This window comes from Cyclopterus lumpus, chromosome 20 (genome assembly GCF_009769545.1).
Source record: "Cyclopterus lumpus isolate fCycLum1 chromosome 20, fCycLum1.pri, whole genome shotgun sequence".
Taxonomy (NCBI): domain Eukaryota; kingdom Metazoa; phylum Chordata; class Actinopteri; order Perciformes; family Cyclopteridae; genus Cyclopterus; species Cyclopterus lumpus.
In genome coordinates, this window is record NC_046985.1 from 7203548 (window position 1) to 7230480 (window position 26933).

Consider the following 26933-nt stretch of genomic DNA (forward strand, 5'->3'; position numbering starts at 1 on the left):
GTGCATTGTTTTTGCATATTCGCTGTGGTTGAGCCCGACATATTTGATATATTTTGAACTGTTTCGGTGTTCACCAGAATGCTGTGAGAACAATGCTTGTCCCCACTCTTGAGGAGGTTCATCGTCATACAATTTCCTACCCAAATTCCTGAGCTTTTGTATTTCTTTGTGCAGAAATGCTTTGAACTCGCAACAATGTTTAAGTATGACGTGTGCAACAGTGCATGTGTACTTGATCTGCTGCTGTCTCGGACTCGTCTAGACGCTTTTGCTCTGTCACTGCAGTTGTCAGCAGACAGTGCAGTCATATGACTCGGGGAGCCTTCCTCCCTCCTCCCCAGTGTCTCCTCTTTTGGGGCAAGATGGCTACTATAGCATTGTTGTTCTCCAAGACGTATATGAATTGATGTGAGCTGGAAAAAAAAAAAACATGGGGGAAAACATTATGATATGTTATATTTCAATGAAACGGGGGCTCAAGTTAACGTTAACTCTTTTAACAGTTTTTTTTTTTACATAAATGATGGATGTTTTTTTTAATCAACAGTTTCCATCCTTTGCCAACGCTACGCAGTAACTGCAAATGTTGTTATGTCATTCTTAAATCTGATATAAGTTTATTTATTTATTGTTTCTCCACCAACCGCGTGTGTCTGTTATTGGGCAGTTTGGTAGCCATTTTGTCGGATTCATCACTGCCAAACTCGGCCAAAGGGTTCCAGGGCATCCCAAAATGTGTTATGAGCAACCATAGTGTCTCTGCATATTGTATATAAATGTCAGTGGGGGCTTCTGATTTAAAAAAATACTTGTATTCTGCACATTAGCAGAATACCGTATCTTACAACTAGACATACTTACTAGGTATCTCAAAAGTATATTTACAATAACTTAGTCAGTTTGAAAGAAATATAAATAACATATATTCCCTGTCATTACAGTATTATTATTTTTTACATTTAGCAAAGCAGATTTTGAAGGCAACAGTGTAAACACAAGTATCATTTAATGCAATCTGAAATAATGTAACTGTTGTAATGGAAATTAACCTTTCCAATCTCCTTTAGAGAAAACAAGTGTGATATCAAAACACTTGAATGTCTTTTAAGTATTTCTTCAACAGAAACTTGGGGAAAAAAAATACTCTTTCTGTTTAGCATAAGTATCATACTATGTGGCAGTCACTGAATCTTGATTGCATTTCTTACAAGTTGGAAGGGAAAGGGTATCGTTATCGCATTTTTTTTCTTCTTTACACTCAGTTAAGTGCTATAATAGCCTACGAAACTAATGACATAGTTTCTATTGTTAAACATAGTTTGGAACGTGATGGAAGATAAACTTATTCTGTTCATGGAAGGTTCAGTTTTATCAACAGCAACCTGCCACTCCGTGCATTTGTTAAAGCACCACTTTACTTTATTATATACATGTTTACAGCATTAAAAAGTCAAATATGGCAAACCGTAATGAGAAGTGTTTTTAAAGAATACTTTTTGCACCGTCCACTTCTTCAGTGAGGGACTGTACACGCCACATTCACTTTGGCTTCTAAAAGTGCTCCTAGCCTCACTCTGACATTACAAGTTACTTTCACTCAATGAGTCTTTGATGTTTATCTGTTTGCCTTATCAGTGACCAGCCTGGACAGAGCTCTTCATTATCACCTACTTAGTGCATTCTCGTCTGCTTTCAAACACCTTCTTTAGTCTCGTCTTGTCATAATCCTGAATGTTTTTTGAGGGCTTGTTGATTTTGTTTTCAAGGAAGAGTACAGAAGCACTTAAAGCATGCACTGTCTTTGCAGGCCTTTCCCAAACCTGATCGATGAAAAGGATTGGAATTGCAACTAGAAAGGTAAGAAAAATGCATCACAAAATCTGTTTTTCATATTGCATACAGTTAATTTAATGTTGGTTATCTGTTATTTGTAGCAGTGACTACAAATAGTCCCTCCACATAAAGTGATGCATCACTTAATACTACCTTTTCTTTAAACAATTCCTATTCATAATTTATACGTCTTTAGTTGGATATCGAATTGAAAATATATGTTACGAACACAGCTCATTCATTTAAATTTTTTTAAACCTAGAATATACCTTTTTTATCGATTTTTATTTGCTTTCAAATCGTTTAATTAATTCCTTGCAACATTTGTAACTTTTATCACTGCAATCTTTTTTGTTGTTGTTCTAAGCCAAATCTACAAAACAATAATGAAGAGGCTTTTTAATGTATTGCTCATCCTTTAGTTGTCTTAGTTTTGTATGTTATTGATCCCGTCTGTGACATTAAGCTGTTGTTTGACAAGATTTTTTTCTCTCTCTCGTTTTCACAGGAGGTCCATGGTCTGTCATGCCTTCGTGTCTTCAACGCCGGAGTGTTTCCGCCTAAATGGTAAGATCAGCATTGACCTGCTCATTAAAGCACTTTTGGGCACGTTAAAAGTTGAGAAAGCTATCTGAGGAATGCTTTAAGGTGCTGCAGTGAGCGTGATTGCCTGAGGGAAATATCAGTCAGCTGCACAGACCAGTATTTACAGAGGTTGAGCTCTGGCTTGCAAAGCCAATTCTACATGATGTGATGATGAGAAGGCGCTCATCATATTCAGTGCTGTCATTCACTCGTCTGCAGCAATAATTTTGTATTAACACTGATTTGTGATCTCTTCATAACATGATCATGGTTATGGATCTCGGAACTTTCACTTGAGGCTTAGCTGTAAAGTGCTGATGCAAGACGGTCTCTGAGTCCTCATCTTGTTTTTCTATTGGCTCGTTGTCTCCACCCACAGTGCAGTCACGAGGTCTAACATCATGATGATGTCTAGAGAAAACAGGCTTTCATCCAGGCTCTAATGCTGCCTGAGCTATAAAGAAAAGATTTCTTGGGTTATTTCTGTGCACGTACAGAGTAAAATCTGAGCTCGTTTCCAAGCATTGCTCTGTACTACAGCAGCACCTGCCATTGTCTGCTGTAAAACGGTGGGTTGTTTATCTCACCGGCCTCTGCTGCGTAATGACGCAGTTTCCTTTTGACATTGGTGTGGCATATTTTAAATCAAGGCCTTCACTGTATTTTTAAGGAGTCTCCTGGCAACCTGCCAACACATGGATCCATTTGCCTGTTCCCTCCTAAGAGCACCACTGCACAGCTGTGACCCTTAGCTGGTCCTAGCCGTTGCTAACTCAAAGCTAGCGGCGTCCATTTTAGGTTTAGGCAGTGGAATAAGAGATGAACTATAATGTAGCTCGTAGAAAGAAAGAAATCTGAACTTGCAGCATTATTCCAGTTAGGAAACGGCACGACTTTTTGCGGTGAAAACAAGATTTGAAGATAAAACTGGACAAACGGGAACATGTAAAAAAAAAAATATAATATTTGGATTGAATTGCGTTTTATGATTTAAATTGTAACTTGTTATGAACTGCAGCGCGATTCCTTTTTATTTGGATGAGTGTTTTGATTTCAACATAAAATGTTCCCATTTTATTTTCATGCCATTAACATTATCTTGCAGATGCTTTCGATGAAATATTTAATATTACTGAATATGCACGTGGATAAATGCATAAACAAAATATTGATGCAGTAATTAAATCCAATGTGTATCATTTTCCAACAATGCAAGATAATATTAACGGCATAAAATGTAATTATTTGCATTGAAAATGTTTCAAAGTGTGCGATGCCGTTTGTGATTTTTATTTATATTTGCATTGCAAAATTGATATAAGCTTAATTTAAAACATAAGGTTATGAGTAAGACATGCAATGAACTTGAATAAAAAAAAAATGTTCAAATGCAATGAAAAGATAATTTTTTTGTTATGTTTGATTTGATCTTGCGAGTTGGAATTTCCCCCAACTGAATATCACCGGGATTATTAGTTTGCAACGCAGTTAAATGGTGTTTTACAGTATTTAGAAAATACAGAATTTTAACACTCTAAAATAAACTTTTTTTTTCTTCTTCTCTTCATTAAAATGTCAGTCGGCTGTTCTTTTGCCTGATTTGTACGATAACATTATGCATATATTTTGAAATTATTTCAGTTTACAAATATTGCGGTTGAATTTTTGGTGTATAAACGTAATCATATACAAATATGTGTGTGTATATATATTAAATGTAAAACATATTTTATTTGGTATATTATGATTACTAAGAATAAAAAAGAAATTGAAGCAACATATAATGCTATATTTTGTGTAAGTTAATTTGCATTAGTAGAACATTGGTATTATTATTATTATGATAAAGTGGATAACAAAAAAGGTAAAATCGGCCTATTGCGACATTTATTTTAAAGTATAGTATATTTTGATGTACAGCTAACTTGACTCACTGAAAGGTTCAGGTGACCTTTACCCTCTTGAATACTTGTTTTCCTCCACTGTTAAGACCTCGTGTGAAAGCCACACAGTGTTCTGATGCCACGTAATACAACGGTAGCTGTCAGTAACATATTAAGCTGGGCCTCTGCTCTGTTGCCATGAAAATAGAGTGAAAAGGCACTTGGGGTTTATGCATGTGCGGGAGACGAGTCGCAATTACAAAACCTATAGATTAATGTCAAGTTGAGTATATTACTTTTTTGGGACTTATTGTTTTGCACACTTAAACCTGTTGACCTTTTGTAGATGGCACGAAACAAGTTTACTTCACCATATTGCAGGAAGGCAGTATGCACACTACTAAACAGTTTCAGCTGTTGTCAGACAGATTCATATCCTGATTGTATTAAATAGGTATACTTCAGTTCACCTCAAATGCTTTTGCTAATATGCATTTAGATCTAACATTTTTGCCGATCACTTGCAGTTGGTTGTTTTTCTTTATATTTTTCTGTGTCTATATTCATGATGCCCTAATATTTGAATAACAACAGGAGAGACTTGTTTATGGGGTGGATTTTTAAACATATCTTTCTGAGGTATGTAATTGATCTTGGGCCAACAGTAAGATCTTTGCCTGGCGCAACAGCAGACCTTTGTTTAGCATTAAAACAACAACCCACACCAGAGCAGAGGTTTTGAATTTCAGTTGCAGCCACAACATCAATATCAACGTAACATGAATATTAGATCCTCATTAGAAGAAGGAAATTGCACAGTGACTACTCTGTAAATGTTGATTTGTTAAAAGTCGTATTATTGAGCTCTGTGAAAGGTAAGTAAAGAACTTCTGCAGCATTGTGTGACTGCCTTATGTTTGCCTGAATTAGTTTTCCACTGTTTGTGAGCCAGCCTGTCTTAAGATGTGCAAGTGCCGCATGTCCGTTCCCACTCAGCTGCATGGCATAACCAGCAATACTTCCGGTTTTAATTTGACTGCAAACCCACCACTGACTTTGAAATGGAGGGTGCTCATCTATAGCACCCTCATAAACGGTACAAAGAAGGCTGTAGGCCTGGGTGACCACTGTTTGACTGAGGTGCAGGGCTGCATGCCTGCTTACACTCAGCAGCAGCCTGGACAAGCACTCAGTATCTGGGAAGAAACGTTTGGCCTGAGATGAACTTCTGCTCTTTTACTTCACTTTTAACTTTCACTGAGTATAGTTGTCAACTTGGGCCTTGGAGGCACAAGTTGACAACTATATATAATATGAGTTGACAACTATATATAATATGTGTGTAGTCTAAGTTACCATTTGCTGACACAAGTTGAATTAACAGTAAGCGTTTAACATACTGCTCAGTATGTTACAGTTCCAACGTCTGTCTGGACTTAATTCTCAACTAAAAGATTTTTTTTTAAAAACAATGTTTTACCCTAAAAACACAGTTGTTGTCATTGGTGTGAAGTCAGAGGTCAACTCACTGTCAGTTATCGAACCCAGGTCTCCCTTCCTCTCAGCCAAACGGTGTCCTTGTAACTCCATAGTCTCTATAGAGCTTGACCAATGATGGAGTTTAGAGCCTGATTTTGATAAAATGTACAGAAGTGCTTCTGATAGTAAAAACATTTTTTTATTATCTACAAAATGTAATCATGGCTCAATCAAAAAAATATATAAGTAATGGTGCAATTGTAAAATAACATAATTGTGCTCACGAGAAATAGTCTAGTCATCTAGTCACACTGTAATCTGCTACTCCGAGAACCATTTAGCTTCAGATTTCTTGACCTTTTTATTGCAACATTTTGCTTTTTTGAACATTAAAGATGCTGAAATTCATGTGTAAAAACATGTTGTACAAGAGAAACTATAAACTTATGTGTTTTGTCAAAGCTCTCTGTTGCATCTCACACGTAGAAATAATATTTTAGTACTTAATACAACAGTTGTGCACTAGTTGAAACCCTCACTTTTTATGTCTTGTTATGTTTTAAATGTCATATTTGTATAAGGGGTTTGTGGGTAAAATATATTTCTATTGTTTTAATTTCTCTCTCAAAAAACTGCTCTTAATATGCGCATTAAAATCACCCCAGTTTAGGAGCTTTACTGAAAGTTTCTTTCCAAGTTGGATATGTGAGACTTGAGGGTGCGCTTGCATTTTTCCCTAATTGGAGCTTATTTTAACACACCTGGACACACCTTCCACTTTGCCATTTGACCTTTTGTGAATTAAGACGGCAAAGCAGCGTTTGAGTTCATCAACCCTGCGGTACATCATAGCGAGGGGAGGCTGCACCATGACTAATTAGTAAAATCTCACTTCTCTCTAAGGTGAAAAAAATGATTTCCTTTGCAGGGCGGTTGGGGGGTTGATGAGTAAATACCCACCTGCTCCAAGTTGCAGTAACCTAATAAGTCTCTCTGGACTTTGAAAGTGAATATTTCATATTTCACTGATCTCTAACAGCTTTTCTGCTTGTCTCATATTTGACTCTCTCAGATGGGTAAAGGGGGGAACACAGACTGAAGGGTCTTTTTCCTGCCACACAATGGCGTGGAAAGGTCAGGCCTAATGAAGTCGGGGGTGTGACCCCTAGTATTCAGTGACTTTGCATGGATCTCCATCCTACCGCTGCAACCATGCCGGTTAATCCCTTTTTGATCCTAATTGATAGGCATTAACATGATCCTTATCCAGGAGCTGTGTTTTGTCTTCCACAGCCCTTCTCTCTGGGTGTCAGTGACACAAAGTGTGAAAGCGTTAAACCAAATGTGAAATTGATATTTTTCATGTTTGTGTGCTTAAAATCTGGCTGTGTTTCCAAACACTCACACAAAAGTGGCCAATGTTCAGGGTTCGCCCTTTGAGGCTCTTAACAGGACTTAGCACATGACCTCTGGAATCCGACTGTGATGTGAATGGTACCAGCCCAGTTCCAGTTTGTTTTCCTTCGAGTCCTTTTCATCTTCATCACTAGGTGATAACCGCCTTTAACCGTTTACTAATTACCCTCTTCAAAATGTTTGCACTGACCTTAAGTCAGGACCCATATCACTTTTATGACGGTGCAGACACTGCGTCTCCAAAGTGCAGGAGTTGCTCCTTCCAGATTTATCTTGGTGACTTCCTCTGTTTTCATTCTATGATCTTCATACTGCAAACCCGATAACCCTTAATTGAATTAGCAATCGTTTAAATTAATTCACTGTGTTTACTGGTAGTCACGAGACCCTAAAGAAACCACTTAATTGCTCGTTGTAGCTGATCCTTTAGTTATACTTCCGTTAAGCATTTAGAGGTGGGTTTCCGCTTTAATAAAATATATTACACCTCTTTCATGTTGCAGTATCTGTCTACAATTTTAACGTTATTCTCACATCTTTGTTTGCAATTTACGCTACCCAGCAAATTCCACTTGGATCTTTATAAAAATAACCCTTTTTTTTATTATTAACGTTTACAACTTACTTCAACATGAAATGCCAGGTGTGAGTGATTGACAATAATAATGGAAGAGATAAATACATAATACACGAGGATGTTCAGAAATACTTAATAAGATTAACTTTTCATGAACTTTGTACATATTGACAAAAAAGTTACATAGAAATTGTTTGAATTGTTACGATATGACCACTGTTTGCTTTTGTACAATATTAGGGTTCTATCAGAAAATAAGGACTCTGGTTATTGGGTGAACTGAAGTAAAGTATAAAAGTGTTTGTTGTATAAGGATGACTTTAACATAAAAAAAAACCTAAATGATCCCTTGTTGAATCTTTAAGTTACAATAATTACTTTGTACAGTCACAGGCATAACCTCATAGTACATAACATTTATTTTTCTTCATTCACAATACAAATAACAGCGAATGCTTGACGCCCTGCAGAGGATTGTTGTGATGTTCCCCTCCTCATACTTTCACATGAATACCTCCAAAAGAGAAAATAATATAATGAGTTCTTAAAAGGCATATTTTGAGAGGCAAAAAAATATTCAATCCTAACCTATTATATATTTGTCATGTTTTTCAACGTAGACTAAGCACTTTAATTGACCCGTTCCAATTTACAATTCTCAACACATTCGACTCCCCTCTTTATATTACGCATTTGATATTTAAGTTTTTTTTTTCTTCCCTTGTTTTGATATATTTATATACTTCTGAATGCTGTGTAGCCTCCCCTCATAATGAGTGAATACTGTACGATAACCGCTGTAGCTCATGGGGAGAGTGGTCGTCCCGTAACCACAAGGTACCCGGTTCAACGGTTCAACCCCCGCTCTCCCCATAGTTACATGTCGAAGTGTCCTTGAGCAACACACTGAACCCCCAGTTGCTCCCCGGGCGCTTCACTGCAGCCCACTGCTCCTTAATAACTAAGGATGGGTCAAATGCAGAGAAGAATAAAAGTGTACATTATCATTATTATATGACAGCTGCTGTGAATGGACATATTTGATACCCTCGATCTGCTAAAAAGCCACAGTGACTTTTCAAGAATGTTTTGCGCTCTTTAAAAATGTCCAAACATCGATGTCAGTTTCCTCCCATAAATTCACATTTTAAAAAAATAAAGTTTTTTTTAAGCCTTTCTACGGCCAACCATATGTGATCTTTTTTTCTCAGCACTCTCAAACCTGCACAATTAAGAAGCATGTCTTTCCATTGTGCTCGGCAGTGTGCAACGGCCCACTTTAGCTGGAAAATGCCAGGTGTCGTGTTGGTTCTTGTTGGTTTCACACAGCGACTTGAGTCCCTCCCTGGAACGCAGTTCCCAGGTCTCCATAGGATTGAGTGTTATTTCCAGCTTGTTTGTTGCAGTGAATAATGAGTACTCTGTAAGGCCTGATGACATAATTCGGTGATAACTATGGAAAAATAACTAATTATGGAGCGAAGAAACTACAGATTGGGACTCCGCTTGTGTACTTCACTTGACTGGCACCACCTGCCCTCTATATGTCACACTGACTTCACTTATCCCACAGTTGTGAAACCGAGCTGGTGTCTGCCAGTTATATGCAACCCCCAGCAGACACATAATGAATGAGTGGTGGGTTGCACTTGATAATGCTTTTTGTTATTTAGATTTTGACGTACAGGATTGAGAGCTTTTTGAAAGGCGGATTCAGTTTGCAATGGGAAGAGAACTTCCTCCGGTGTTGCTCTCTTTACCGAGACTGTAGTAAAGTTTAGAAAGTCATCGCATTGGAGAGAAAGTTCAGTTTGTACTGTGTTTCTTTCTATGCGTGTGGTAGTGCACATGATTCACTGGACTGTATTTGACAGATGAGTCTTGACCTGCTGCTGGAAGAGTTTTAGTTTTCCTTCTTTTTCACAAAAAACCTTTTGGGAATAGAGAGGGCAGGAACATGGCGTATGCATATGCAGTCCCATTTGAGGTGTTTGCTTCAGTTCTGGCTGTGAATCTCTTTCCTCTGCATTCTTGTTCTCTCCACCCTACCTGCTGTAAAAAGTAGTTGTTCATGTATGTAACAGTTCTGTTTATAAGCCACTGTTTATAAGCGTTGCACTGATATAACAAGTTCTAAAACATTAAGATACTTTCTAAATACAATGATGCTGTGTCTATAACTACAGTGTCCAAGTATTATGATACTTTTGCATAATTTACCAGTAAATTGCAATGTTGCAGCATTCTCCACCTCCGCAATCGCTATCGCTGCCCTGGGACTGTGCATCGTCTTCTGGTTTACAAACCTTTTTCATCAATAAATGCAGAACCAACATCGGCCATATAACCTTTTTCTGTGTGGCCGTGTGTGTTAGAGGGTTGACTTTCAGTTCTGAAGGAACCAAAGCAGGTGCAAGCGTGCAGCCTCGTTATGAAGAACCGGCAATATGGCGGACAACTGTCCAAGCCAAATGAATTCAAGTCAAATCCTTGTTTGAGTGCATTTCTACAAAGCAAGTCTTGACCTCTTATCTTATTGTGCCTCACCTCTGACGTTTGGAACTTTTCCTGTTATTTGGTATTGGAAAGCTTTATCCCAACTACAGCAGACAGATCACAGCACCTCACCCGCTTCAGTTTATTCTTTCAATATTGTTTTCTGTGAACCGTTCTCCCAGAAATGACACGGATGAAGAAATCCGATGTAAAATACTTGCAGGATGTAGCTGGAGATTACATGTGTGAAGTAGGTATTTTAAGACATTGAAGTCATAATTTCAACTCCTCTCCAGATATAACTCTCATGAATCATACCAGCAGACTGACATTCAGTTAATTTTTAAGCACCAGCTCATTTATCGGTGCCATTTGACCATTTTGGCGACTTGGATGTTGGTCCTGTTTTAGTGCATTACCACAGTCTTTCTACTTATTTATTACATTATTTTTTGCTTCTTTTAATGCATTTCACTTATTTAAAATGGTTTATATATGTATTAAAAACCCACAACAGAAAGGCCTTGATGTGATTTTATAATGAAGAATGAAGAGAGAAAAGTAAGTTGACAGTTGGGACGTATAATGAAAAGTTTGAATGTAAACAATTCACAGATTGCTGAAAATAGAAATGTGCTACATGAAATTTCAGCACTTCAACATACATACTTAATGTCTCTGTAATTTGACGCTACTAAGAAAAAACTTGTCTTCAGGAGTCTGTGTGTCCTAGTTCTACCAGTCATATTCATATATCTCATGACACATTAAAACATCCATTAATGGTAGTAATATTAATTTGGATTTCATAAATCTGCCATATCTACATTCATTCAACGTTCGGATGATGGGTCTATCTGAAACCATGAATACGTACATTAATTTAACACTTGCTCTAGCTGGTTATATTTACTGTGAGTGGATGGCAGTGAATTGGTTTCCAATCATGATTGGTGGACAGACAAGCAAACGGTTCTCAAAATCTTGAAATTGAATATTACATTTAGACCTGGGGCATGTTATTAAGAATTGTATGGTCTGTACATAATGTTTGTTTTGGAGGTAGTTTTGTACTTTCCACGTTATTGTTGCTTGACTTGTTATAAAATCCGTTTTCAAAGCGGGTCCCTTATGGGTCGGCTACTCAATCTAACTTCTCGCCGCTGCACGTCTACCTTTCTCCTGACAAATCCATTCAACATCAAGGGCAGCGCCACCTTTAGCACTAATGAGGTAGTTTATTTACCAAATTTCCTTGTGGACTGTGAGAGAAAGACAAGCCATGCATAGCAGAGCACATAATCAGCGTTCACAAAACAGAGATCCAAAAGCTCCAAGTTCTCCGTTCTATGACAGTAACGCCGTGTAGCTTACCTGGAGTACCTGCATGTTCAACATGTAAACCCTTCAAAGAGGCTGCTGAAGGGAACAGGATATCTTATTAAAACCTGGAGTCGTAAAATGCATTTTAATCCTCAAAGGAAAGAGATAAAGACTTCCGGACTGGAGATTAGGACCTTTTTAAGGCTTTTATTTTAAATTAGCTAGATACCTATTTTGATTTCCAACTTTTATAATTATCTCGTCAGGTTTTTAAAAACCCAAGTTATTATGTCAATAGCATGAGTTTGACAGCAAATATGTGCAGGTGGCTGACTTAAACGTCTTTTTAAAATCCAGTAGTAACCGCACACATACTGAGTAGAGGCAAAACGGCCTTAAACAAATGAATATATATTCTCAACTCTGAAATAACTTCCTCACAGTTGCAAACAATGTTAGCCTACACATGCTGGAAATATTATGTGTAATGCCAGCCAGCTTTTTTCATCTATAATAGAGGTCTAGTAATTGGCATTTTGATTTCTGAGGGTTTTCAAGGCAACATGAGCCGCAATTAGACCAAATCATCTGTGCCCAAACAGCAGCTGCATTGGTTTGGGGGGGGGGGGCAAAATGATTTGTGTGGAAGGAACAGTCAAAAGTCATGACTCCTTGGGCAAAACAGCTTTGACAAAGCGGACTGGGCTCGAGGTGAAACTAACCAATAAATGACAGACATACAGCATGTGGGCGATTTGAGGTTGCAAATACTGCTAATTGGCAATCAACCTAATGTGACACACCTGTGTAGCAACAATGCTGATTTTACTAAAGTCAAAGTTTAAAAAATCCTTTTGTCTAATGCACGTTGGCTTTTTTTTTTCTTTTCTTATGACTAATGTATTATCTCTTAAATTATTTCCCTTTTTTTTTTTTATCGACTGTATTGTATTAAAACCCCCAAACTATCTTTTCTCTTCAATCACAAATCTGTCCACGGTGGAACGACACATATTAGATTAAACTGACGAAGAGCCTCCGGGCATCGGTAGTTTGCAATGATAATGATGTATGTGTGGCACAGTTCCTTATTAGGTGCACAGCAGAATTCCGTTTCTGCACAAACCCGTCAATGATTTGCAGACCTGCTCCTCATAGCCCGTGTACACTGCTTTATTTGCTTATTTAGATTGGCTTCCAATCTCTGCGTCAATGTGAGGCTTTACTGTATGTTGGCTTATCTGTTCAGCCATCCCATCTATTCAAACAGCGTTCCTTTCATTTAGGGCTGTGTGCTGGCTGTTTTTTTTTTTGTTTCTTTTTCCTGGGACCTTTTCTGTTATTTTGGGACCAGATGGTGAGGGGCACGGAAGCGCCTCTTTTGTCCAGGCGCCCCAGTGAAAAGAGGCTGTCCTCCCTAATGTAATCAGTGGCACCGGAAGGGTCCATTTTGGGCTGTGAAAGAAGACAATCGAGGTTGGACACATCTAGATTACAGAAACACAGAGTTCATCTCCCGACCCTGCCCCCTTTGACCAAGGCCCTGGCATGGAGGATCCTCATCTTTGATCAGTGGAGGGTGGAGGTGCTGATCCGACCTCACGGGGGCCAAAGGCCACCCCCCCCCTCCGCCCTGTTTACCCTGCACTTGGCTGCTGTTGACACCTCCTTCCGGAAAGAACCAGGGGGTGGTGGGTTGGTTTGGGCATGGGGGGGGGGATACCATGACCTGTCTAGACACTGTTACTTGTTGCCCTGGTGTTGCCACGGGGACTTAATGAACTTTGACCTCAAATATAGTTGGTTAGGAGCAACTCTGGTCATACAAGGAAGACTTTTTTTTTCTTCTTTTTTTTTAATTTTAAGGGTTGGGGGTGGGGAAATGAGGCGGGTATTGATGTGACCCACATAATACACAGTCTGCTTTGAGGGACCACAAGCATGAATTTGTTGGCAAAACTTCCTTTTTTATATTTTAATGATTGTGTGACATGTTTAGATGGTCACAGGACGTCAAGACATTTGTGCAAAATGGAGAAGAATATTGCTGGTGTATTCCTTCGCCTTTCAACTCTGAACCAACAATGTTACTTTTATGAGAATGTTGTGTTTGTTTGTGTTAGTAATATCTGACCCCATGATGACGCTTTCAGAAGGACAACTTATTTATTTTCTTTTTTATTTGATATATTCTCACACCATGGAAGTCATGCTATTTGTGGTTCATGTTGGTTTATTGATTTAGATACATTTGGACATTTTATTTCTCATACGCAGTAAGTAATCTTTGATTTTGTTATCCGTTTGATCTTGTTATACAATATACTCAACAGGCAGTTTGGAGGTAAAACAAAGAAAAATATTCTTACATTTACACATGCAGTAATTTTGCATCTATTTTATGCTTTTACCTTTTTTTTTTTATTGTGATTTTTCTTTTAATATATTTCACTAGAGGAAGGTTTTGACTAGCTCTTTAATAAACATAAATTATACATGCGTAATTTAATAAAAAATATTTGAGAATATTATATATTCAAGCTCGAGAAAAGAAAAATAAACAATGCAAACCTCAGTCAAAATCTTTGTTTAAAAAAAACAAAGTAGACATAACGCCAACATACAGTATGGATGTATGCTATTGTACTATATACTGCACTGGCCTATTTATATGTGACATTTGTATGATTAAATTCAAAATACTACATAACAGAAGTCTATAATTAATAATTAGGATGACATTTTCTCCCAATTTTTTTCCAATTGTCAGAAAACGTAACTAGTTCATTCTCTTATAAAAATGTTTTGCCGTGCATGCAGTAAGATGTTGGTATTCATGTTTATCTCCTCATACTGCGGCCTACACCTAGAGTCCCTGGTTTTGGCCTGAACCACAAAGTAACCCAATATGTCGATTGGCTTTGATGTTGAGGCTGTTCCTCAGGAGTGGGTTTAGTGATTCCACCATCATGGCCGCCACTACCAACCCCGCCCTCTCGCCTGCCACTCAGGAACAGTTAAAATGGCAGCATGCAGCAAAATGAGTGAGAGGGAGAAAGAGGGAGACGCCCACTACTGTGAGCTAAGGCACGGTCGACTGAGCCGCAGCTCGCCTTGTATGCCAACTCCAACTGAGATGATTATTTTTGGTGTATTTGGCCGTCTGAGAACAATGTAGAATCTAAAGAAGTCTAGACAGGTAGATTGGGCGGAAATCAGTGAAGGGTTAACCTCTTTTGTCACCGCTTTATCCCAAATCTGTAACTCACACTAGTGCTCTATTTCCAGCCATTATTTGTCAGGATATAGAACTAAACACCGCCGTATATTCGTCTTTTTAAATGACTGAATGTTAAACGATGAAATCCATCCTAACATCGATGCCGAAACCATGGCTACTATTCAATTCCCAGTTAAAATGCAGCCAAATGGAAAATATGCTAAATATGCTTTTTGAGATTCAGTGCTACCATTACGTCAATATAATGAGAAGTGTTAAAAAATGTTGAACTCTTCACCCAGGTCTTTGGCGCGCTGCCATTTTATTCTACAAATTATCAGTTGTGGCCTGACACGATGAACGGGCCCTCGCCAATTATCACAGGATGTTCCGCTCTGTAGCGTCTAAGACTTAAAAACAAGCTATTTATTCATATACTGTATATGTGTTTATGTTGTAATTTGTCTTAGTTTGGGTTTTTCGGGCACAATGGCCATCACATCATTTGTATTCTGACGTGGTACAGTACAGCATTTCAGCAACTATATTCATTTTTAATGTAGAGAACAAAGTGCGATGATCACTGAAACCCTTTGCTCTTAGTCAAACGGCTCAATGCATGTGCTTATTATGTCATCTACTTAATACCAATTAAAGGCTATACGCTACACCAACCCAACGCCGTTTCAATGAGCTAGGAACCTATTTAGAAGGGATCACCGAGCGTAGATGTGTGTATCCAGTCTCGATAAACCGTCTGAAATTAAGTAACACACCCAATCATTTCTCTTTGCAGGTCTGGCTGCCACATCATAACAACTCTATTGCAAAGCATCCCACAGCCAAACTGCAGTGAGGAGAATCTTAAGGTAAATGTCCAAATCCTCTATTTTTAGGTCTTCCTACTCGCACTGAATGACATTTTATTATCGGCTCTTGGTGTGTGTGTGTGTGTGTGTGTGTGTGTGTGTGTGTGTGTGTGTGTGTGTGTGTGTGTCCCACCCTCCACTCCACAGTGTAGAGAGCTGGTGGTGCACTACGAGGAAGATGTCATGCTAAGGATGGGTTTTGGTGATGATGTTGCTGCTGCTGTTGATGCAGCATCGAGCTCTCACTTTGTGCCTCTGTCAGTTATGATGCGTAACCACAAAGTGAGTGACAGGCCAATCCCCGGGGAGAGCAGGGGGCCTGAGGTGAGTCAGATGTATCCTTGACCCTGTCTAGCTGTGTCAGCAAGCAACACAAACTTGGTAACAAAGGCCAAAAATGGCATGACTGTACATTGTACATCTTAATTTAGTATATAGAAAGAGAACATAAGAAACACAAACACACTTGACTATTTCAGTTTGTTCTCATTACATAAACTCCCTGCTTGTATTAATTATGAAATTATAATGCAGTATCCCTCATTACAGCACCTTTTTCTATCATTGCCTACATTGGTTGTCTCCAGAATACTCAATGTTGTTATAAACTGTCTCAGACATGAACCTGGAACTGATTTTGGTAGATTTTCAACATTGTTTACTTTAGTGCATTACAGACCCACTACTATGGCATTAAACTTTTTAAAAACGATGTCAGAGAAAGGTATTATTATTTCTGTGGAGTCAGTTTTTGTTTGTAAAGCTTGTTTAGGGGAAGGTTTTGTTGCATACCCATTTTAACTCGTAGCTTATATTTTAAACGGACCTCTTTCAGAGTTTCAGGGAGCAGGAAAGTAGACGATAGTACTAAGTTTGAGAAAACCTTCATTTGGGTCTTTACATTATACATTATAATAGCCAAACAGCCAAAGAATCAGTCGTTTCCAAATGCAACGTCACAATGCTTGAAGGGCATCGGAGAGTGAGAAATGTTCCGAAGAATGTTCCCCATGCCTCGGCATTGCTTGTTAGAATGAATGACTAATCAGTGATTTAATAACAGTTTCTTCCAATCCAAATGATGTGATGAAATTGTGGATTGCAACATAATATCGGTTTTATTCATGCAATATTCATCTTGTTTTTGGTTTGCCATATTATTCATAATCTGAGTGTACGTGTGTCTTATTACTCGTATTATCATTATAATTAGTGCTGAACTGGTTGATTAATCTATTAGTTGAACAGAAAATGAACAATTCTGATGTTGTATACATTAAAGTCATTTATCAACCACTGCTTTTCTCTGTTTCTGTGACTGTTGGTAAAAAAGCAATTTGGTGATGTACCTCATGCTCTGGTAATTTCTGATGGTAATTTTTATTTTTTTTAATGTTTTTTTTAAATTTTATCGACTGGATGATAAATGAGAATAATCGTCAAATGCAGCTTTTTGAAAGTATTTTACATTAAGTGTATTAAAATGAATACAAACTGTTGTGACGGAAATGTGACGGGTTAAAATTTATAACAGTTTGGTTCAGTGAGGAATATCTGCTTTAATTTACTAAAAGTGTATCAGTATATCATGAACGTTGGTCAGAAGGGCTTGTTGCACCAAAACGAGTAATTTTCCCAACACAGTCGTGAATGTTGCATTCAATGCAGTCTGCATAAAAGTAAAAGTGTAACTGAAACAATTGCTGCGACCTGTGTGATCTTTCTAAATGTAACCGAAGTAGATATTAGAAATAAATACAAACTTTTTAATGTTATCTATTTTGTGAAGAAATGTGACCTATACTGCTTCAACGTTGTGTCTCAAAACTTGAGACGAATATGTTTGCGACAAACATGATTCGGTCAGTGTTGACCAGAAGTACAGCTGCTTATAAGCCACTTTATAAACAACTATGTGAAATGCAAAATGTTTTAATTCAGCCCCTAAAGCACGAAATTATCCACTCAAGAAACCAGATATGGTACAGCTACATGGGGGGGGGGGAAGAAGCACATGGGGGGATTTGTTTTTCCTGAATTTGGTGAAGTGAACAAAAAGAATCTTTATTGAAAAGTCTTGCATTTCTTCACAAGGGTCGCTCAAACACGGTGTGTGAAATGAGAGTTGCCTGGGTGTGACTTTTCCAGAAAGCATCCGCTTGCTATTGTCTGCCTAGTCAACTTCTGCAGGCCCCAGTGCCCTGACTTCCATACATGAGAGATCAAGGGTTACCAAGGTGCTTTTGAGAAAGGAGGGCTCAATGTGAGAGGGGACCAACCAGTCCACAAAATACTCATTTCCTTTGCGTGTTAGGTGCCCTAGTGGGGATTCAGACGGGGTCACTGACACAGCCACTGGGGTTGACTTTTTCTTTCTCCCCTTCGTCGTTCTTAATGAAAACTGTTGCTCGCCTTTCCGTCCGCTTGCAACAGCTTTCTGCCGCCTGTACAGTATGTGGCTTGATAATGTGCCGAGTTTGCCCAAAAGAAAGTTTGTTCAGACTCTGGCTGTTTACCCAGACAGAGGCACCTCGTGTAGAAAAGGTAAAAGTAATTCTGTCCACCTCCTCATTCTTGCCAGAAAGTTCAGTCACTGAGCCACGGCATTAACTTGTATTCTAACAAGATTAAAATATATTCGTCCTGGGGATTAGCATAGTTAGGTGTCCTTTTGCCTCTTTTTTCCCCCTGCACTGGTGCGGTGACAGTGGGCTTTGATCTGTGTTGCGAGGCAAGCGTCCTGGCTTGGACCTAGCCATTCGAGTGCCAAGTGTGAAATTGGCCTGATGTCATCCCCATTCTTCACCTTTTACATCTTTCACCACTTTAATTATGTTTCCGCCACAAAGCCTAGGCACCTCTGAGCAGATTCCACTCCGGCCGTAGGAAGCATTTAGAAACTGGGTAAATGACACAGTAGGGGAGGGGGAGGATGGTAGGAGAGGTCATAGCAGGATGGGGCCCTTTTGTGTTTAGAGGTAGACATTGACACTTTCCTGATGCATCCTCTGCTCACTTCCATTTTTATAGCATGAGAACTTGGGGAAATTGTCAACAATGCTGCAGAAAATCACTTTTATTCCAAAAAAAAAAAAAAGAATTCCAGAAGAATCTGGGTAGTGTTATCTACCCAGGTTACTGATGATTTATACTGTAGTATATTGTGTTTTCACAGCAATGCAGGACTATCTGTTGTGTGAAGCCGTCAGAGGCCCCAAACAAAGACTCCTCCTTCTGATTTGACCACCTGAATCTCACTTCTGGTGATGAGACGAATTATTCTCCGATAACGGCCGTTACAGTTCCATGAGAATGTGCCCATGCAGCCGTACGGCTCCAGCTATTGTTCATGCATTGGTGTCCCCATCTGAACTTCAGGGAGCTCCTCTGCCGGTGAATATTTCGATGAAGGTTCCTATTGATGTACTGAATGAAGGACCCAAACAACAGAGGGACGTGTGCATGCGAGGAGGAACAGAAATGAATGAAGTGTATGGGGACGTGTGTGTGCCAGGCCCAAATAATAAATAATAATAAAACATTAAAAAAATAACAAATGATAGTAAGTTGTGGGTGTAGGAGGGAGGGAGAGTATGGGTTAGTGAGTGAGAAAGCGGTGTGTGTGTGGAGAATGAATAACTGAGGGGTGGGAGGGGGGAAAAACCAGCCACCTGCAGCCATGACAGGCTTTGACCTTCATTGCTCTCTCCCTCCTCTCCCTCCTCTCTCTCCCTCCTCTCTCTCCCTCGCTCTCCTTTCGACTCCCATGTCTGCCTTGTGATAGAAGCACAGGCTCTTTTCAGAGGTGGCGGGGAAGACTGACCGTCAGGCCGACAGTGCTGGGAGCAGCCCTGCCCGCTCCAATGCTAGTCACTGGCCGTTAGACATGCCCTGCAAAGACTAGCGGTGCAAGTATGGAAATGCAGATAAGGCATTGTGGAGGAAACATGCCTGGGAATTGTTCAAGGCTTTCTCTTGCATAATGCGGGGATGCTTTCGCAAATGTTTTAATCTCAACACCCATGAATTTGATCCTCCATGAATGTGTTCCCAAACCGCCCATAGATTGAGTGGGCGTTTGCATTGAAATGATTGTCATGCTATGCAAATTAATAGTGGTTGTGATTGCGTTTTGTAAATATTTGGCAAAATGTATACGTTTCTCTTTTCTATACTATTTTAGCAATGCTGTCAGAAGCTCAGAATTGATTGACGGTCACACGTAATGCTTCAGTCAGGCCTCTGTTATAATGTTTCTGCTTTTTTTTTTTATGGAAATATATATGAACTATTTTCTTAAAGATGCTCGAGACTTGTTTGTGTATAATATTCAAGGTTTATTTACTCTTCTTTTGCAGTTTTCAGGAGGCAGTTAATTACACAATTAATAACATGATACAAATTATGTACATTTATACCAAAGAATACTTCCAACATAAAATAAAAAATAGCATTGTATTCTACAACTCTGTGTTGTAATTTTATTTAAACGTGTTCATATATAGATAGATATACGCTGATGAGTAAATTCATAATGTCGTACCAGCAGTTTCATAAAGGCATTCAACTTGAATAGTCTGCATTTGAAGTAATACTGCTTCTCTGATTCGGCACAGTTCTGTTTCATACAAAGTTCACACTGGAACTTTAAGGCAAAGTGTGTTTCTGTTTGGTGGATTTTAATTCACACACACTTTTTGCAGATGCACAACAAAAACACTTTGAAAGGCAAAAAGTCCACAATTTGGTATATGGATACAGTCTAAAACTTAGCTCGATCATACTTCTGTCGATAAAGACCAAAGTTTATAAACACAGTTATTTGCCCAAGTACAACAAATTGCAGCTTTCATGCAAAGGCCCCATAAACTTATTTTCATTCACAAAAAAAAAGGAAACAAAAAGAAGTTATTGCAAGATAAACAAGCAGTGTAAACACCTCAGATATCTACTCTAAAGCAACACTGGTCATTGGATAGATTTTTTTTTCTCAATATAATCTATATAAATACACATATGAAGTCCTTTCAACAACGATAAGAGATTTCCAACATTTGTAATACAGTCACTGACGGATTTGCCTTTTATGATAAATGGATATGTAATAAAACTGTATATAGAGTAAGATTTAACAAGAACATCCAATAACCTGCTTGTAGTCTATATACTCGGAGTGGTTGTCATCATTGTCTTTATGCTACAGAGTTGTTCTGACTTTATAGGCAGCATTATAGCCTCAAATTCAGTTAGCTACCAAAAAAAAAGAAAGTATATTGCTAGTTAAAAACTATAATAGCTGCACAGATGCATTGGTATAACGAAGGGAATACGCACATCCTATTGGTTTAAAGGCTAGAAGACGACCACACATATAAGCAAGGCGTAACTTAGCGTTGGAGTTAAGTGGCGTGTTAGAAAAAAATCGCTACCTCTCATGTCACTTGTGATAATAAACTGTTCCTGTGATATTTCTTTTTTTTTCTTCTTCTTCTTCTTCTTTTAAAAAACGTATCAAAATGCATTGTCTGCCCAATTAGGTCTGCAACATGCCTCTCAAAAAACAAACCACCTTCCTCTGACGGATTTGACATTAACACACAACCAAGGAAACCAACAAGCGTGGAAATAAAACTCGTGTTAGCATTTATTTAAATTCACAGTAGCCTGGATGCAGCAGAAAAATATTCTTTGGACTTCAGTTTGTTCACTTCACTGACGGATCGAAACGTCAAGTAGTTAGTTCAATGTGAAACGATGACAATCATGGATAGCAGTATAGGCCTATAGAAAAATGATGTGTGTAAGCATTTGTACCTGGGGGAGGGGGGGGGCGACGACAAACAATGAAAACATACCTTTTATACAACATCTTTTTATAGACGTGATATTGCAGAAATATCTTATTTTTTCAAACAATTTATGCTGGTATACTCTACACTGGCCCTTTTATTCGATGAAATTATTGCATTGTAGGCTTGACAAAACCTCCCATATAACGAAAATCCTCTATAGTATTCCTATAGGGAACTATAGAGACCTATGGTGTCATTAAATATTCATGTGGGGACTTTAGTATAGTCCAATGACGGTTTTTACATTTTTTTAATTATTATTTCTTGTATAGTGGGTCAGTGAATATAGTGATACTGATAAAAACTTTGTGGTATTTGTATCTGCTGTGGTATCTTTAAATATTCCTGTCGGTAGAGTTTTGCAGTGATAGCTCTATAATAAAAAACAAAACAACCCCCCCCACCAAAAAAAGATCAATCATAGGATTACTATAGGTTCTCTTTCGTCAGGAGGCCGCTGTGACGCCTGCGGAAATCAATCGCTGTCTGATTTGTCGTCCTTCGACGACACGGTGGCGTGATTGTACAGTCCCTGCGCCATCAGGTGCAAGGCCAGAGAGTTTTTCGCCCCGGTGGACTTCTTGATTTTCGCCCTCTTGTTCTGGAACCAGATCTTGATCTGGGACTCGTTCAGGCCCAGCTCCCCCGCCAGGTTCTGACGCCTCTGCTCGGTCAGATAGCGGTTGGTCTGAAACTCCGTTTTTAGTCTCTGCAGCTGCTCTGCTGTGAAGGCCGTCCGTGGTCGCTTGTCCTCTTTGCTGGTCGTTTTCTTCTTTGGTTTGCGAGATCTTGGCCCTGTGGTGGAGGAGGTGTATATTGGTCAGTCTCAAAATATCGTTATTATTATGGGCAATGAATACAATTTTTTTTTTAAAACATGCATGCGATAATCAGGCAAACAGCTTCACGAGATTTTTAGAAATATTTTTTTTTAATGATATATTCGCTTTTTAGCATTAAATGAATCAACCCACGTATAACTAGTCTATTATTGCACTTTTATTAATTAGAATAGAGCCTTCACGTGTATATGAAACAGGTGCGTCCATGAAGTCTGTTTTATGTCCATTTTTTTAAACCAATTTTAATCCCCAAAACCAAGAAACGAGTCAACACATGTCTCCTCTAACATCTGTTATTAGATGACCGTCTGTAGAAGATTTTTTTGTATTTTTGTTGTTGTATATAAACCAAGTCACAACATAAGTTTTGATTCCCTGAGGCACATTTGTTGGCAAACTTGTTAAAAATGAGGACTGATGTTGACACGTCCACTCAAGAAAACAAGCAAGAAGCCGAACCTCCCCTCCCTCCCTCATTCTATTCCTCGTCCTCGCTTACACACAGATGCGTAGCCTACACGCACACACACACACACACACACACACGCACACACGCACACGCCCTCACACGCAAACAACGCACGCTTCCGCGCACGCTACGACACCGCATGTAGTATTAAAGCATTATTAACCAATAGGAAAACACTGGGCAAAAACATCCCTGACACATCTCAGCTACTGTTTTGAGATAGGGGATTCAGTTCAATGCAGCTGCTTTGCATTTGTTGTTTCCGTGGCCCACTTGAAAGGCTCCTGAATGGGCAAACGTGAATAGAATGTGAGCAGCACATTAGAAACACGTTTATTTTCCATCTGGATAGAGAGAGAGGCCTATTCGGTGGAGCTTTGCACGTATTGTTTAGTTCCCTCCTCCAAACTGTGTGGAAAACATTAATGCAACGACATGATACAGGCCGAACCTTTTATACTGATGAATCAGCATGCGCGCGCGCGCGCGTGTGTGTGTGTGTGTTTTCTCTTCAAGCAGCCCATATAAAAACTGTGCAGCTCTACAACTCGTAGTAGTCGCCTCCGCCACACCATACAGCGTTACATAATGCATGAGAAGTTGTACTCCACTTTTCATATAGACTCTATAAGAAAAATACACTGATGTTAACTTTGCTCCAGGCTGACAAGTTGTAGCGTGAGTTTTCTTGTAAATACACATGATAAATAAACTCAATATCCAGCATATACATTGGCTGCGGGAGCGTCCATTGTACAAAATAAATAAATAACAGATGCATATTTAATTCATCCCTAACACAATATCGCTTCTGAGGAGCAAAGATATGTATTTTGCAGACCTGCAGTTTCTCTGGAAGACACTCAGCCTGTCAGCGTTAATGTTTAGTATATGTAGGACCCCAATATTATCATATTCATAACCCGAGGAAATATACGAGACGAATGGGAATACTTTGTCAATGAAAAAAATATGCGTAATAGCGAAAACAAAAAGTGACAGTTGGTTTGTGTTTAGATTAATGTTGGTGAGAAGTTTCAATGGGAAATAATTAAATGGAAATGAGTCTATTCAAAACAAATCTTTTTTTTCTTTCTCTTTTCCATTGACAATAGGCCTCCTCATAGACAAGCCCATTCTTTTTTCTTTTCTTTTTTTAAATCTCGTGTTTATGTGATACATTTTCCACATTCTACGAGGACGTGTTTTTCGGTATTTTTTGTAATTTTTTGGGGGCATTAAAATATAATTTCTACAATTTCTTTTCGTTCAGCATAGCATTTACTCTGCGTGCGCTGCTCGGCACGGTTCGCTGTACTCCGCTCGGGAGAAGTCGGTCAAGGCATCCGGGGTCAGTGTTACGGGGTATTTCAGGTTACCGGGGAACACGGTCGAGTAAAAACGCATTCACCAACCTGAAGAAGGCCTGTCCGAGTACCGGGTGCAGTAGACCCAGGCTGGCCACAGCATGGACTTAGACGGGGGTGGGTTCGAGCTGGCTTGGGAACTGTCTGAGTCTGAGCTTAGGCACTGGTCTCCTCCCTCCTCGCGGGGTTTCAGGGGCTCCTCGGCGGCTATAGCGGGCTTCTTGCTCACGGTAACCGTGTGCGGAGTGGAGGTCCCCTCCGCCGGCACCGTGTTCCCCACCGGCTCGGTCTGAGGAGCGTCCGGGTGGCCGTTGTGGCTCTCACGCGACGCCAGGCTACTCTCTTCGCCGGTTGCGTCGCCGTCCTTTTTCCGTCCGAAATCCGGCCGCAGGATGTTGTCGATGAAGAAATTGGTGACCCGGTGAGGGATCTGCGGGTTCCCCGGCGCCTGTAAGCGGGGAAGGATGGCTCTGTTGGACTCATCCGCCGACTCCTGCCGCTCCACCTCGTCTCTGTTGCCGTGATCATTTTCTTCCATACTGATTCACTCTCTTTAACCCCTTTGTCGCTCTCTCCGCTGCAAGAACAATTCGCAAAAAAGAACTTCAGGGGCAATTAGATTGTAAAAAAAAGAAAAAGAAAAAGAAAACCTGGACGAGTGGAATATATATATATACAAAATAACACTCAAATGCTAGTGGGTGCCTTGGACACCATGCAAAGCCTTGCGATAGTGTCCTCTGAGAAAAGCATACTTTTTTGACATATATTCCCTCAATCTCGGGTTACAACTGATATCGCAGAGCTAAAACATTTGCGCAGCATCCAATTAAGTGTTATCCGATTTCAGTGTGCTCAGTAATGCCTACACCTAAACTAAACTAAGGGTAAATAAAGAGGCTCCTAAACTGATGCTCTAATACTCTCACTCTGGAGTTTTGTTCTTATTTTCAATACGAGCCCCCCGAGTGACGTTTTCCCACCGTCCTCCCAGACACGTGCCTTGGACCAATGGGATGGCAGAAACCAAGCCACGTGACGCAGACTCCAGAGCAGTCCACAAACGCCCATCCTCGCCTTGGTAAAAGGGAACGAGTCCTGGAAGGAAGAAGCCTCATTTAAATCCAGTGCATGCTTCCAGATACTCCCAATAACTCATCTGTGTTTATGCACCTGTAACTTTTTTTTTTTTTTTTTTGTTTGGGGGGGGGGGGGGGGGGGGGGGGGGGGGCTAAAAAAAGAAGGAAAACACGGTGTGTATCACCTGGTTTGTGTTTATTAAAACAATGGGCGAATGAAGGCTGTCAAAGTGCGGTGTGGGGACCCCCGGGGTTCCTCGCTTGCGGGGCTGGGAGGGATTCCCAATAAAAACGAGCAATAGTAACTGTTTGGCTATATTCGTATATGCACTGTATCACATAGGCGTGTACACGTTTCACTCTCCACACTTAACGATTTCCACAGCTCATTGCAGTCCAATTCTACAACAATAGCAACTAAAACCTGCTCATTTGAAGGCAAATGAGACAACCCCCTATTGTACGGGCTAACATGGCCTAATGTGGATGCATTTGGGGACCCGTGACCTGACCATCTTTGATGCAACATGTGTTGAAATAACTGCACGTACAACATTGAACGCACTATTATCGGTTGGAAACATGTTAACAATATATGTGCGTTAAAGGTTATTATGACACATGGAAGGTCAAATGGACTCGGGGCAATTTAAAGTCAGGTCGTCCTGTCCAAGGTTAGAGCTGCCAGTGGATGATCTCACTTGGACCTGAGGGTGGACGGTATTTTCTAGATTTCAATTTTTTTTTTCAATTTTTTTTTAATTTCAAAACATGCATCTGTTTTTAAACCTACAGCAACCACACACGTTATGTTATAGCGTGACATCTGACCAATGTGACAGTCTGACAATTGTCCACGAGGTGCATCAACATACTGAAAACGTGACAGCCAAAGAGTCTTTCTTCCCTCTCCTGGTGTTAAGTGTTTTGGATGTTCTCGTGCTCGCCTGTCGTGACGCTGCGCTCGACCAAGAACTGGGTCCATATCCCTTTAAAAGAAAATCAGTGATGCAAACAAACTGTGTTGTGCTCGGGATGCTGAGTCGCGCCAAAGACAAAACTTTGGGGTAACTTTGCTGACCAGCGCTAAGTTGGTGTTCCTCCGCCCAGGACGCCACCGGGCTGCCGGGATGGCTCAGCCGGTTCTCCGTTGGCGTTTGAACCGAGGCTGCATGCGCGTAAAAGAAAAAGGGGGCACCGAGGAGGACGAGAGGAGCAGCGATACCGAGACTGAGTGAGGAGCCTTTGAACAATTCATCTGGAAAGTCAGACAGATGCTCTCTTTTTATTATTAAAAGCATGCATTGTCTGCACCTGTAGATTTCTGATAGTTCACGTAACGTTGGACGCATACTATTATTTGGGGGTCACACGTTATAGAATATTTAGATTGATTTGAGCTATGGGGACATTTGCCATAACAAAAGGTGTAGTATTTGGACGCAACAATAACCTGCTGCTCAGAACTGTTGTTTTAATTTTGTATTTGTGACACCCTGTGATTTAAACTCGAGTCTAAGCCTCGGCATTGTCCTTCTGGAAAACCTTATATCCTTCACTTTTCATTTTGCTTTGCGTAATGATAGTGAAGTTTACCTTATGCATATTTGTTTGTGGCTTATCCTGCGTTTGCATGCACAGCT

At 39.7% G+C, this 26933-nt stretch overlaps 1 protein-coding gene across 1 annotated transcript; it reads right to left on the minus strand.

Annotated features, from left to right (window-relative positions):
- Positions 1-22008: 22008 nt before the first annotated feature.
- On the minus strand, positions 22009-25276 carry en2a (engrailed homeobox 2a). Its single transcript, XM_034560300.1, has 3 exons — positions 25195-25276; positions 24260-24788; positions 22009-22328 (listed from the first exon to the last, which is right to left on the minus strand). The coding sequence occupies exons 2-3, from the start codon at positions 24747-24749 to the stop codon at positions 22009-22011; spliced, it is 810 nt and encodes a 269-aa protein (XP_034416191.1). The 5' UTR covers positions 24750-24788; positions 25195-25276.
- Positions 25277-26933: the final 1657 nt, after the last annotated feature.

Coding starts and splice junctions, on each gene's coding strand:
- en2a (XM_034560300.1), bottom strand. CDS start 24,749: ATGGAAGAAAATGATCACGGCAACAGAGACGAGGTGGAGCGGCAGGAG. Junction 22,329..24,259: donor CTCGGACAGGCCTTCTTCAG/GTTGGTGAATGC, acceptor CCTCCACCACAG/GGCCAAGATCTCGCAAACCA.